The 13,981-nt window shown below is 38.1% G+C and overlaps 1 protein-coding gene across 5 annotated transcripts in view; it reads right to left on the bottom strand.

Moving 5' to 3' along the window:
- Positions 1 to 13,981, bottom strand: part of PHKB (phosphorylase kinase regulatory subunit beta) — a 105,943-nt gene that overhangs the window by 43,071 nt on the left and 48,891 nt on the right. For all 5 annotated transcript variants that reach the window (XM_030470683.1, XM_030470684.1, XM_030470686.1 and 2 more), the window contains 4 exons: positions 10,241 to 10,336; positions 8,112 to 8,309; positions 7,303 to 7,360; positions 4,785 to 4,862 (listed from right to left, as the gene is read on the bottom strand). In XM_030470683.1, coding sequence (XP_030326543.1) covers positions 4,785 to 4,862; positions 7,303 to 7,360; positions 8,112 to 8,309; positions 10,241 to 10,336 — 430 coding nt within the window. The remainder of the gene's footprint in view (positions 1 to 4,784; positions 4,863 to 7,302; positions 7,361 to 8,111; positions 8,310 to 10,240; positions 10,337 to 13,981) is intronic.

Genomic DNA, 13,981 nt, shown 5'->3' on the forward strand with positions numbered 1-13,981 from the left:
ACTACACCCTAGCAACAATCTGAACAGAAAAAACTGCTGCCATTCATTGTTCTCTTGCAAAACCTCAATCACAATGGGAAACACAGGGCAATAATAAACTACTTTATTTTTCACTGAACATTTCCACATAATTCCTTCCCAGAGCACATACGCTATTTGTGTAGCACTTTACTGTGCAAGAAGAAAAACAATAAAGCAAACTGCAGCACAAGTAACAGACCATAACCCAAAGAAATGGAAACTGCATCAGGGTGAAACAGCTGGTGTGATATTCCCCACACTTAACACCAGCTCAGTATCAGGTAACTTTTTAAAGCTAAAATCTTGGCCAAAAGTAGTCAATCATTTAATTAAACGAAAATTATATCTTTTGCATGTACACAAAACCAAGTTAAAATGAACATTTTAGTTCTGAAGCATCATGAAACAAAATGGCGTAACTTCTTCATTGGAAGGCAGCATATCTTGCACTTAGAGTTATCATAGAATCATAGAATATTCAGGATTGGAAAGGACCTTAAGATTATCTAGTTCCAACCCCCCTGCCATGGGCAGGGACGCCTCGCACTAAACCATGTCACCCAAGGCTCTGTCCAACCTGGCCTTGAACACCGCCAGGGATGGAGCATCCACAACCTCCCTGGGCAACCCATTCTAGTGCTTCACCACCCTCACTGTAAAGAACTTCTGCCTTACATCTAATCTAAACTTCCCCTGTTTAAGTTTGAAGCAATTACCCCTTGTCCTACCACTACAGTCCCTAAGGAAGAGTCCCTCCCCAGCATCCTTGTAGACCCCCTTCAGATACTGGAAGGCTGCTATGAGGTCTCCACACAGCCTTCTCTTCTCCAGGCTGAACAGCCCCAACTCTCTCAGCCTGTCTTCATACGGGAGGTGCTCCAGCCCTTTTATCATCCTCGTGGCCCTCCTCTGGACTCGCTCCAACAGCTCCATGTCCTTTTTATGTTGAGGACACCAGACCTGTATGCAGTACTCCAAGTGAGGTCTCACGAGAGCAGAGTAGAGGGGCAGGATCACCTCCTTTGACCTGCTGGTCACGCTTCTTTCGATGCAGCCCATCAAAAGGATACGGTTGGCTTTCTGGGCTGCAAGTGCACACTGCCGGCTCATGTTAAGCTTCTCATCAACCAACACCCCCAAGTCCTTCTCCGCAGGGCTGCTCTGAATCTGTTCTCCACCCAACCTGTAGCAGCGCCTGGGATTGCCCCGACCCAGGTGTAGGACCTTACACTTGGCTTGGTTAAACTTCATGAGGTTGGCGTTGGCCCACCTCACAAGCACGTCAAGGTCCCTCTGGATGGCATCCCTTCCCTCCAGCTTATCAACCGAACCACACAGCTTGGTGTCGTTGGCAAACTTGCTGAGGGCACACTCAATCCCAGTGTCCGTGTCTCTGACAAAGATGTTGAACAGGACCGGTCCCAACACCGATCCCTGAGGGACACCACTCGTTACAGGTTTCCAACTGGACATCGAGCCATTTACCACAACTCTTTGCGTGCGGCCATCGAGCCAGTTCTTTATCCACCGAGTGGTCCATCTATCAAATTGATGTCTCTCCAATTTAGAGACAAGGATGTCGTGCGGGACAGCGTCGAACGCTTTGCACAAGTCCAGGTAGATGATGTCAACTGCTCTGCTCCTGTCCATCAGTTCCATGGCTCCATCACAGAAGGCCACCAAACTGGTCAGACAGGATTTCCCCTTAGTGAAGCCATGTTGGCTGTCACCAACCACCTCGTTGTTTTTCATGTGCCTTAGCATGTTTTCCAGGAGAAACCGTTCCAAGATTTTGCCACGCACAGAGGTGAGGCTGACTGGTCTGTAGTTTCCTGGGTCTTCCACCTTCCCCTTCTTGAAAATGGGGGTTATACTACCCTTCTTCCAGTCATCAGGAACTTCACCTGACTGCCAGGATTTTTCAAATATGATGGACAGTGGTTTAGCAACTTCATTCGCCAGCTCCTTCAGGACCCGTGGATGGATTTCATCAGGTCCCATGGACTTGCGCACGTTCAGGTTCTTAAGATGGTCTCGAACCTGATCCTCTCCTACAGTGGGCCTAAGGTCTTCATTTTCACAGTCCCTGCATTTGCTTTCCAAGACTTTCGTGGTGTGGTCAGAGCATTGTCCCGCATGACATCCTTGTCTCTAAATTGGAGAGACATCAATTTGATAGATGGACCACTCGGTGGATAAAGAACTGGCTCGATGGCCGCACGCAAAGAATTGTGGTAAATGGCTCGATGTCCAGTTGGAAACCTGTAACGAGTGGTGTCCCTCAGGGATTGGTGTTGGGACCGGTCCTGTTCAACATCTTTGTCAGAGACACGGACACTGGGATTGAGTGCGCCCTCAGCAAGTTTGCCGATGACACCAAGCTGTGTGGTTCGGTTGATACGCTGGAGGGAAGGGATGCCATCCAGAGGGACCTTGACACGCTTGTGAGCTGGGACGATGCCAACCTCATGAAGTTTAACTAAGCCAAGTGTAAGGTCCTACACCTGGGTCGGGGCAATCCCAGGCACTGCTACAGGTTGGGTGGAGAAGAGATTCAGAGCACCCCTGCAGAAAAGGACTTGGGGGTGTTGGTTGACGAAAAGCTTAACATGAGCCGGCAGTGTGCACTTGCAGCCCAGAAAGCCAACCGTATCCTGGGCTGCATCAAAAGAAGCGTGACCAGCAGGTCGAAGGAGGTGATCCTGCCCCTCTACTCTGCTCTTCTGAGACCTCACTTGGAGTACTGCATACAGGTCTGGTGTCCTCAACATAAAAAGGACATGGAGCTGTTGGAGCGAGTCCAGAGGAGGGCCACGAGGATGATAAGAGGGCTGGAGCACCTCCCGTATGAAGACAGGCTGAGAGAGTTGGGGCTGTTCAGCCTGGAGAAGAGAAGGCTGCGTGGAGACCTCAGAGCAGCCTTCCAGTATCTGAAAGGGGTCTATAAGGATTCTGAGGAGGTACTCTTCCTTAGGGACTGTAGTGGTAGGACAAGGGGTAATGGCTTCAAACTTAAACAGGGGAAGTTTAGATTAGATATAAGGCAGAAGTTCTTTACAGTGAGGGTGGTGAAGCACTGGAATGGGTTGCCCAGGGAGGTTGTGGATGCTCCATCCCTGGCAGTGTTCAAGGCCAGGCTGGACAGAGCCTTGGACCACGTGGTTTAGGGCAAGGTGTCCCTGCCCATGGCAGGGGGGTTAGAACTAGATGATCTTAAGGTCTTTTGCAACCCTTACGATTCTATGATTCTATGATTTGCTGGTGTAGACTGAGGCAAAGAAGTCATTAAGAACCTCAGCCTTCTCCAAATCCACGGTAGCCAGTTCTCCCGATCGCTTCCGGAGAGGGCCCACGTTGTCCCTAGTCTGTCTTTTATTTGGTACGTATCTATAGAATCCTTTCCTGTTATCTTTTACATCCCTTGCCAAACTTAATTCTAGCTGGGCCTTAGCTTTCCTAACCACAGGCATTACTGATTATTGTGGATCAACAACCTCTGCTTCAACATTTTTTAAGTGGACGAGAGTTAGGAATTTTGGAATATAATTACAAATGACTGACCTAATTATACGCAATACAAAACCAAATTAATATGTTTTTTGCAAAATTTTGAATTTATTTGGATAAAGAACGTGTGATGAAGAGAATAAAGTTGCAGTGTCTATTTGCATAGACAAAAAAAAAATCAAAACTCACAAGAAGCTGAGAAAAACTGAAAACTAAGAGGTCTTAGAGATGGAATATTCAAATGAGTGAGGTATCAAAACGCACCCAGAAATTTTAACATGAGACATTCTTGATGACATTCAACAAAAGGAACCACGAGATTAATTTAGTGTCCATGAAACTTCACACATTCATTAATAATTAGGAAAAAGTAATGATCAGCAATGTCAGAATATTTGCTATGCAATAAAAATTTCGTAATGAAATGCTTGTATTTCTTACAGACACTAGTTCACTTCAAGACATATTCTAAGTTTAAAGAACATGTCAAACTAAAATATTCTGCATCTACTTCTGTAACTGTAGCAAAGATGTCAAGAACAAGTGACTAACGATGCTGAGATTTTTAAAATTGGATTGTCAGTATATTGAAGCTTGTTCTGTTCTCAGGCCATTTTTTTTCCCTTCCCACTCAAACTTATGGCCTTTCTCTTGTTTTTGTTCTTTTATTTTAACTGAAATTTGGATAGGCCACCAACAGCCTTGTCTGCAGTTCCACCAAAATTCTGGAGTGTACATTTGAAGTAAGAGAACATTTGTATTAAAATTAACATGTTGCCACTTTCACTGCTCTAAGCCAGAAACAATTTCATATGCACATACCAAATTATTTTTTAAGTCTTGTGAAGTTAAGTGACAATGAATGGCACAAGTAATTCTCAGCTGTATCCAGGTGGAACATTGAAACAATCAGATTGTTGGTAATTAGTTTTTTCCTGCAAAGTCAAAGTGAACTTTGAACGTAACGAAGAATAGGTGAAAGAGGGGAGGAATGACATGATACAGCGTAAATCTTACCTTTATATCAGAAGCATTTTCCCCAATAACATTACTTTTATTGTTATACTTTATGATATAAGGTACCTACATGAAAGAGATGATTTCACTGCTAGTATTTTATCATCAGGAAACACTGCGATATTATTACTTCTCTTTTGCTCTGACTGCAGTATCCATTCATAGAAATTTCAGTATTTTAATAATTTCAGATCCCTAAAAAGCTACAGTGTTTCAGAAGAATGATTATCAGCTAATACCTTCAGAGGTATGTTGAAGCAAAGGATCCAGAAGATCCTGATACTCCTTTACTTGTGCAGGATTTCCTCTAAAAACTCCTAAAAATAACAAAAAAAGAATTGATTTAATGGAAGAAAGAACTTTTCCATGAGCTTAATGTTCATAAGAGGAGAAAAATCTCATGTTTATTTTTCAGTCGGGTAGTGCCCGCACACTAAATTATTCATGAAAAGTAAAAGACTAAACTGTAGATCCTCACTTACTGCTATGGCTAAATCTCACAGGGATCATGACTCAGCCACACTCTTTCTTAGCTTAAACTGGGATTGATGGCAAGTTACATGGGATAGTAAAGCTGTGAACTTACAGAGGCTCAGGAACTGGACACACACAACCAGCCCAGCTAGCTGTAAATAACTTTCTTAATTATAGCAGAATGAAGAAGCAGAGCTTGTGTGCCAGTATGGAGACAAACAGACTGGTTCTAAATCTTTAAGACGGAGTTGCAAACTGACCTAGAAGTGAGCTGCCTAGAAATCCTCATAAATAAATACAAAAGGAATTTGAAGTAGGAAACCGAACAATTTCCCTCCAAAGATTTTTAGATGGAGTGTTTACACTGGTAAGTTACATAGGTATTATATCTTCATATCATAGAGGTTTGAACTGCTGACACACCTTGATATATCAAACAGAATAGACAGCTCTTTATGATAATGTTTTTGGGAAGAAACTGCTACATTTGGCAGTACCAGTAACTTAAATGTTTTTCTACCAGAACTTAAGTGATCCCAAAATGAATCTGATGAATATTAAGATGATCAGTGTTCAGTTCATCAAAAGTTCTTCTATGAAAAGATGTATCAAAAATACCAAAAGCATTTGTGTTCATCAAGCAAAAACATGGATGAACTTGACAAGTCACACTGACATTTTAAAATAGAACATTTTTAACAATTAAAGGGAAACAAGTTAGATGAAACCTCTTCATTGTAATCCCAACCCACACCATTCTGTGATTCTATCTTTCATTTCCTTACAGTTTTCCTCTGCAATTACTGTATTCTTCCATATTACTAAAAATAACTGTAATACTTCCCTCTTTACCTTATCCTAGAAAGCTACCATAATCCTCTACATTAGACCACAAATTTCAAAAATGCTATTGAAGTAAGTCTTATCAAAAAAATAGTCATACTGATTCAGTTCAATCCTTTCCCACAGCTATAGATGCATAGCCACTACCCACAGAGTCCTAAATATTTCCTTTGGAGAGAAATCCCAACAAGGGTTAAAAAAAAAAAAAGAAAGAAAAGCAGCCTTTTTGAATTCTTAAGGGTGAATTCTGAAATACAAAAATAAGACCAAAGAAAATAAAAAACTAACACACTGAGAATAAATATACCAGACCACCTCTATTACAAAAAAAGTTTAGATATGTTTTTTGTTAGATACGTTTAGGTGTATCTGATATATATTTATCTGTATATATACAGATGCATTTATGTGTATGATGTTTAGATATGCTTGTTGTTGTTTTTTTAAGTTTAGAGGTGTTTTTGTTAGTTCTTGTGATTTTTTAAAATGTATGTATATTGTTACGTACAATTCACAAAAAAATATCTCCTGTTATTTCAAGAAAAACCAAGAAATACTTCCATTGAAAAGGCAGACTGCAGTAGAAAACTGGAATTTGACTACTGCATACAGATTTCTTTCCATAGCTCTTCAATGCTCCATTAAAAACCAAAGTTTCACAAGTTTTGTTCATGACATTTTCAAATATTCTCAAGTATATATATAGATACATGAAATGAAATCACTTGTTACGAGAAACAAAGACAGTGAAAGTTTGCACACAGAAAAGCCTACGTAAGGCACAGTCACGACGTGCTCAAGTGTTTTGACAATATGATATTCTGAATATCTGTAATTTAGTCTTATTGGCAGATGCTGGGATAATAAGATACACTTATGTGATAATACAATTGCTTTAATATCAAGAATCATCTAGACAAGACAACAGTTGGCTAATAATGATCATCATCCATGAAGAACAAAACAGTGCTCTTAATACTACTAAAAAATGCACAATCAATTCAGAAATTCACTAGTACCTACTTGCCAGAACTGTTTTAACTCTCCATATTTAAAAAATCCTAAAAGGCTGCCACTGAGAAACCAGGAAAGTTGATGGGCTAATTAGTTTATCTTACAAAAGAAAATACAAGTAACTATATAGTTACTTGAGCATGTTCTGCTAATCTTTAAAAAAGAAAATGATGACAGAAATTTTGCTGATGTGAACAGAATCGAGAGATTATGGACTATAACTTAGAGGACACTCTTCCTCCTTACTATCCCACCGTCACACATGTAACAAAATCCAGCTCTCAGGAGTTACCTAGGTATTCAGTAGCTTAATACACTGCTGAGATATTTAGTGTCACTGCAGGACAGGAAAATCATTTTGTACCTTTCCCCTACGGCTCATCTCTCAAATGCCTTTAAAGAACAAGAATGTAAAGCTATACTTACCATCAATTATCATGAAAATAAAAAACAGAGGAAATTCACACTCAATGCCATCAAAAAGCTGAAAAGAAGAAAAATTAATCAGACATTTCATCATATTTTTTTAAGGAAATATATTTGAATATCCTATTCAATAATTTCAAAGCAATAAAAGACAAACATGAATGAAAAAACAATTTAATACATCAGCTTTTCATTTAGGTTACAGCTTCTTAATTCCTGGGTGCTTTAACTGTGCCTTTACGTATGCTCTGGCTCATTCTCAAGCAGCATTTTTATATAATCTATGTTTTATTTTCCAGAAACTACTGGGGAGGAAAAAACCATAAATTTTCATTTACATAACCTTTACTGATAAATACTGTAGTCAAAAGCAGCATTGTTTTCTATACACTCAGGCTGTAGTCAGCTGTGAAATTAAATAAAATGATAAATAACTTCCTCATTTGCTACGTGAAATCAGCTGTACCCTAAATGTAAATGGAAGCCCATTCACTACAAAACAATCAACAACCAACTTGCTGACTTAGCAATCTCTCAAAACTCCACATGACAAATTACAAAATCCACCTCCTTCACTTGAAGCAATTAGGCATCACTGTGCAATTCTCACTGCAAATACTGGTGGGTGTGTCTGGTTTGGTTTATGTTTCTTTTCTCTTTTTCTTTTCTTTTGGGGGGTGGGGGGGGAAGGGGATTTTGTTTCGGTGTGAGGTTTTTGTTGTTCTTTTTTGTTGTTTGTTTTTTTAAGTACCACCTAAACATTTTAGGAAATCAGAATTTGTCCTTACATAGCCCAGGTACTCTTTTACCTTAATTTCTGCTGGTTTATAATAACGTCGTGTTTTGTCCTCCAGTGCTGTTCCGTACCCGTCTCTCAGAAATCTTTTAAACCCATATTTTCCTTTCAATTTTCTAATAATTTTATCTAGTGTTTGACTGAATAAAACCTCATCATCCAAAGCAAATGCAGGATAACTAAGACAGGGCAGAAGAGCTGCGTCAGTATTCTGTAGAAGGAGAGGGAGAAATAGCATATGACAAATTTAATTAGATCTCTGACAATTATTTGATGCACAAAACAAACACTGTTTAACTTACTAGTGAAATATGCATTTGGAACATTATAATTATCAAAATTGCAGTACTAATACATTAAAATAGAGTGCAAAATATTCTAAAGACGTATAAGGATAAACAACAAATCCGATATTCAGATATATGATTTAAAAGAGATCTCATTTGACTCAGAATCTGACCTAATTTACAGTTGATAATCTGTAGGGATAAGGCAATACATTCCTGAACTTTGTGGGTTTAGAAACACAAAGTTTCCTCCAGGTTATTCCTGGAGGAAACACAAACATGTTGGTATCCTATGCCCAAGAATAATCACCTTTTATAAGGTGATAAGGGAATGATTTCCAGAAAAAATACGAGCAGCATTTCTCAGGAACCATGTGCAACTACCATGAATTAAAATCACAAATTACTAACTAGTGCATTACCAGTATCAGTAAGCTTACAGAAACACAAAAAAAAAAGTAGTTTTAATTCATATGTCATGCGCTGTTTTGATACTCCTTTCTGCTGATACATCTAAGATATTCAGCCACTTAAAATACCCATTTTTTCCAGTATTATTGATGTGCTTCCATAAAAGGAAAAATAAGGACACAAAGATTGCTTTATAGCATGAATAATTTATGAAACCACCTTCTCTTGAAATATTTCAAGTCTCCAGCAACTAATAAACAGCAAGAGTTCTAAAAGGCCATTAGACTCTACAAAACTAGTTGACAGTGTATTTTATCTTAATTATCCAGTATTACAACTCTGCTATAATTCTTCTACACGAGTAAACTATTAATGTTGAAGATTAATAGTCTGTTTCATGAACAAAAATGTCATTATACCCCAGAATGAACAAAAAAATCACAACTCCTGGTGCTATCGGTAGCTAACAGGGCAGGAAAGGAAAGAAGACCAAGGGTGTTTCGGGGGGCCAGACAGGCAGGTCAATGCCTCCTTAGAGCAGGGTACAAGTCACCACACACCCTTATAACATAACTTTGACAGGACAAAGGGTGATGGTTTTAAACTACAAGAGAGGAGACTTGGGCTGGATGTGAGGAAGAAATTTTTTACAATGAGGGTAAAACTCTGGCACAGGTTGCCCAGAGAGGTGGTGGATGTGCCACCCTTGGCATTCAAGGCCAGGCTAGATATGGTTCTGGGCAACCTGATCTAGTTGAAGGTGTTCCTGCCCATGGAGGGGGTTGGACCAGATGATGTTTGAAGGTCCCTCCAACCCAAACTATTCTATGATTCTTTAGCTCTATTATCCCTCATTTTAAATTACTGATTTTCAAAGAACAGATTTACCTTTGATGCTAGTACTGAAATAAGAGTTTTTTAGTCTATGTCACTTAGATTTACTCACTGGGGAAACGCTTATTTGTAACAGTAGCTTACAATAACAAGAAATCCTCTATATTCAGCAATCTATGATAAGCCAACCTTAAAGGCTTCTTTTCTAGAGAAAAGAATGAAATAACGCTAAAACAAAGTATTTAAAAAATGCAGGCAGTGAGTGTACAGTGGAAACTAGATCAAAAGAAAAACAATCACCGAGACTGTAAACCCTACTTAAGTTACTGCAGTTCATTACTATCTTAGATTTTATTTTAAAATTGTTTAGAAAGCTACCAACAGGCTACCATTTTAACTTAAATATTCATAAAATAAAATACACCATTGTAATTGCACTTCAGAGAAACACCTACATCACAGTGACATTTAAGAAGCAAAAATTTAACATCTTCCCAGCAAATTCCTGTCCTTATTAAGCAGAACATAATGGTCATCACAGAACCAAGAATTATGTTTGTATCCATTTATTTTCTCCACACGTTGAGGTGAATTTCAGGTAATTACTTACATGAGACCTTGACTCGCGGGGTAGCAATGAACAGAGAGTCTGTCTGTTACGGTTATGGGCATCAAAATCCACAAATATAACAGACCAAGAGCAGCCCTGTAAACAGAACACCAAATTTATTTAAGGGGAAAGGAAGAAAGGTTAGCATCTCTTGGTGAAACTAACTGGTTCTTTGCTTTATTTAGGTTATGTTGTAATAGTCTGGCTGCTGGTAATTTTAATCAGAAAATTTAACACAACATCAGATTGAAAACATTTTAAATTTGCAAACATATTTAAATAAACCTGAATTCAATGGCTTTAACTACTACTGATTATGAATTACATGATTCATTCAAACTATGAACTCTTCCATTAATTCTTGGAAAATAACTACTGTATTAAGGACAAACAAAAAAGTAGTTGTCCCTGTCTGTGACTGCAGGAAATGTTCCAAATAGCGATGATGAGTATTTCCTTACAAGTCCATTAGAACACAAATAATTGGATATTCACCTGAGATACTGCTTTGGAAAAAAGCTTCTGAAATAAAAAAAAAAAAGTCCTGCTTTTCAGCTAGTGTAATTTCTGTTATCAACATCTACTCCTTAGCAAGACCCATTTCCTAGTAAGATTCCGTAGTTTTACAGTGCACCTCTCTGTCTGCTTTTTGACACTTCCTGAATCACTCAGAAAAATTCCTGTAGCTGAAATACTGTTTAAACAGAATTAACAGCATTTAAAAATATTATCAGCAGGCCACTTCTTGGAAACTCAACGCCATATGTTAACGAATGGGTACCTGCATATACGTTTTAATTGGTAATGAAATCACTGTCACTACGCTGCTGGAAGACACATTCAATACTGAACGCATTCCATTACTATCACAAATACCATACCACCAATTTTCACAAACTCTCCAAATTTCTCCTAAAAAGCAGTCAGTTTCTTTCGTATACTATTCTCTTAGGAAGTCTGTTCCAGAACACACCCTCTCAAACAATTCAAAACTTTCATTTCCAGCTAAGTTTCTACACAACTAGCTAACCACGCTCCTTTTTGTGCCAGTACTAGCATCCATTCATTTGGTTTTCCAAACAACAGAGGCTTTTTCTTACTCTAGCTCTTACTCACTCTAATTGTACATAACTGTCATACAAACACCCAGCTTTTGCTTTGCTAGGCTAAACAAAACATGTTTTTCCGCTGTCCTTATGAAAAATAATCTCTGTCCTCTTAAGCATTCCAGCAAGATATACTGAATAGTACCAAGATAAGAATGTACACAAATGATCACATTTGTTTTGATGATTTCTTATTCTAACTTCTTAACCCAGATTCTGATTATTCACAAATCTCTAAATTCATCTACAAACTCTGACTACAACCTGTCTACATGTGTGACGCGCAGTTTCAAAATCTGTCCTTCAGTAAAGGATCCTTTGGGGATTCAAAAGCAGACTAATCTGCATTTCATAAATCCACATGCATTGTAAAACAAGAATCATGTTTTACAAATGAACTATTTTTCACTTCTCCAAAGATTGTAAAGTTCCATAGTAAGAACACCTTAAAAAGGCTTGAATTTTTTTCCCTCCACATAATTTTTTCCACAAACTAATACAGGATATGTGGCTCATACACAAACAATTAATTATATTATCACTAGGTCACACCTGAAATGGTGTTCATCTTGCCACTAGCAGTCCCGTTTTACATGCACACACTGTGTGCTTAATTCATTAGTTCATTAACCCACACTGTCAGTCAACGCGCATACTCATGTAGTTTCTTTGCTGATAACGTATTTTTTTCTAAAAGGTATTTTAGCTAAAATGGAATTCTTACATTAATGATACAAATTCTAAGCTATTTATACTCCCTGATATTCTGAAACAAGACATTTGGGTTAACCATATCAAGCCCACAAAAAAGACAAAGTACTTTTAGTAGTAATGATTCTGAAGTGGTTAAGTAAAAACATAAATTGAAAGGCAATCAGTTCACAGTGCATCCTAAAAGTAATAAATAAATACGTAACTATTGTTTCAGAGATATATACAATACACTGAGAATAAGCATTAAAAAAAATTGGCATAGGATATAAAGTAAAATAATAAGAAACTAAGTAACATTTCTCTGTTATATTAAAAATTCTCTCACAATGTGTAAATAAATCATTTACTGAGGGAATGTGAAGATTACAGCCTGACTGTTTTTATGCTTATAACTCTCACTTTTTATTCTGGTATGATGTAGATGAAAATGAACAGCATTTAAAAAACATGAATGAACTCCTGTTTACATTAAATCATGTAAAATTCAGATTAAACAAAATACCAGTTAAATACCAGTTATTTTCAAGTCATAATTGTTCTTTATTGTAGCTGGCACCTGGAAAGTATAGGAAAAGATGCATTAAAAATATCTGAACATCAGTCAAGCAGTGCTGTGATACAGAACAAAAAGTAGTATGATTTCTTACAGAAATATACATTTTTACATTTTCTAGAATTTGGTATGGGAGGGAACAGTTTAATGTGAATATCAACAATAAGTGACCTTTATTTTGTCTTCTCTGGATGCATTCATGAATGCACAGGGAAACTGCCCTATCATGATATACTCAAAGATAATATAACGTGTGTGTAGGAGCACAGCTACAGTAATACGTATTCGTATTGATTAGTCTCTTGAGCATCAACAATGTGAGCGGAAAAATCTGCACAGAAAGGCTGAGCAGACTGTCACCCCCAGGAATGATTTATGCAGGTTGCACCAGTGTAGTGCAAAAAAGTTTCTCTCGAGGGGCTCAACACGATTTCTCAAAGCTATTGGAACACAGCTGGAGCTAAGCACAAACTGCTGCAGACTGAAGGTCAAAATGGTTTCCGTTTATGCTAAATACCTTGGAAATAAACTCTCTGTCCTGGGTTCAGCTGTAACAGTTCTTTTTCTCCTTCTTAGTAGCTAATGCAATGCTGTGGTTTCAACTTCAGTCTGAGAACAGCGCTGATAACACACTGATGTTTTTAGTTGTCGCTTAAACGACAACACTCTCAAAGCATTTAAACTGGTTTTGCTTCAGCAATTTATTCATCCATTTCAGAATTTAGTAAAAAATAATTGGGGAAAAAAAAAACCCCAACAACATCCCCCCGCTCCAAAAAACCAAACCAAAATCCCCAACAAACAAACAAAAAAGCAGCAGCTGCATGGTGCTTGAGACTATGAAGAAGGTAAAGATCATAGATGTTTTTGTCTGAAATACTGACAATGTGCGTATAATGTCTGAGCATTATTTAAGATCCTTACTAGCTCCTAGTTCTTAATGCATAACTTCAGCTTTTAAAATGTATATAAAGTAAATCAAAACAAGACCAGATGGCTAAGTCTTTTTGAAACAGTGCATTTGTGTATGCATAAAGAGCACTTTAATACTTCTCCACTCAGGCAAACAGCCATCAAAATTTCCTGAGGAGTGGATTGTAAACACAACAACTCTATTGTACTACAGTACTAGTACAAACACATTGATGCAAAAAAACCACCACAAACAAAACCAACCCCCCCACAAACCTCTCCACAAAAATCGGATGCCTAGGTCTACAGACTCAGAAATCCTTATTTCGGAGGCTGTCCTGTTTTATGCCGTTAAGACAAAGAAGGTTCTAATAACAGTAAGTGCTACAGCTTTTCATCAGTAGGTAAGATCATTTAAGAGACCGTACTTCTAGATCAGCTGCTTACTATTTAAAT

The sequence above is a fragment of the Strigops habroptila genome, chromosome Z (genome assembly GCF_004027225.2).
Source record: "Strigops habroptila isolate Jane chromosome Z, bStrHab1.2.pri, whole genome shotgun sequence".
Lineage (NCBI taxonomy): Eukaryota > Metazoa > Chordata > Aves > Psittaciformes > Psittacidae > Strigops > Strigops habroptila.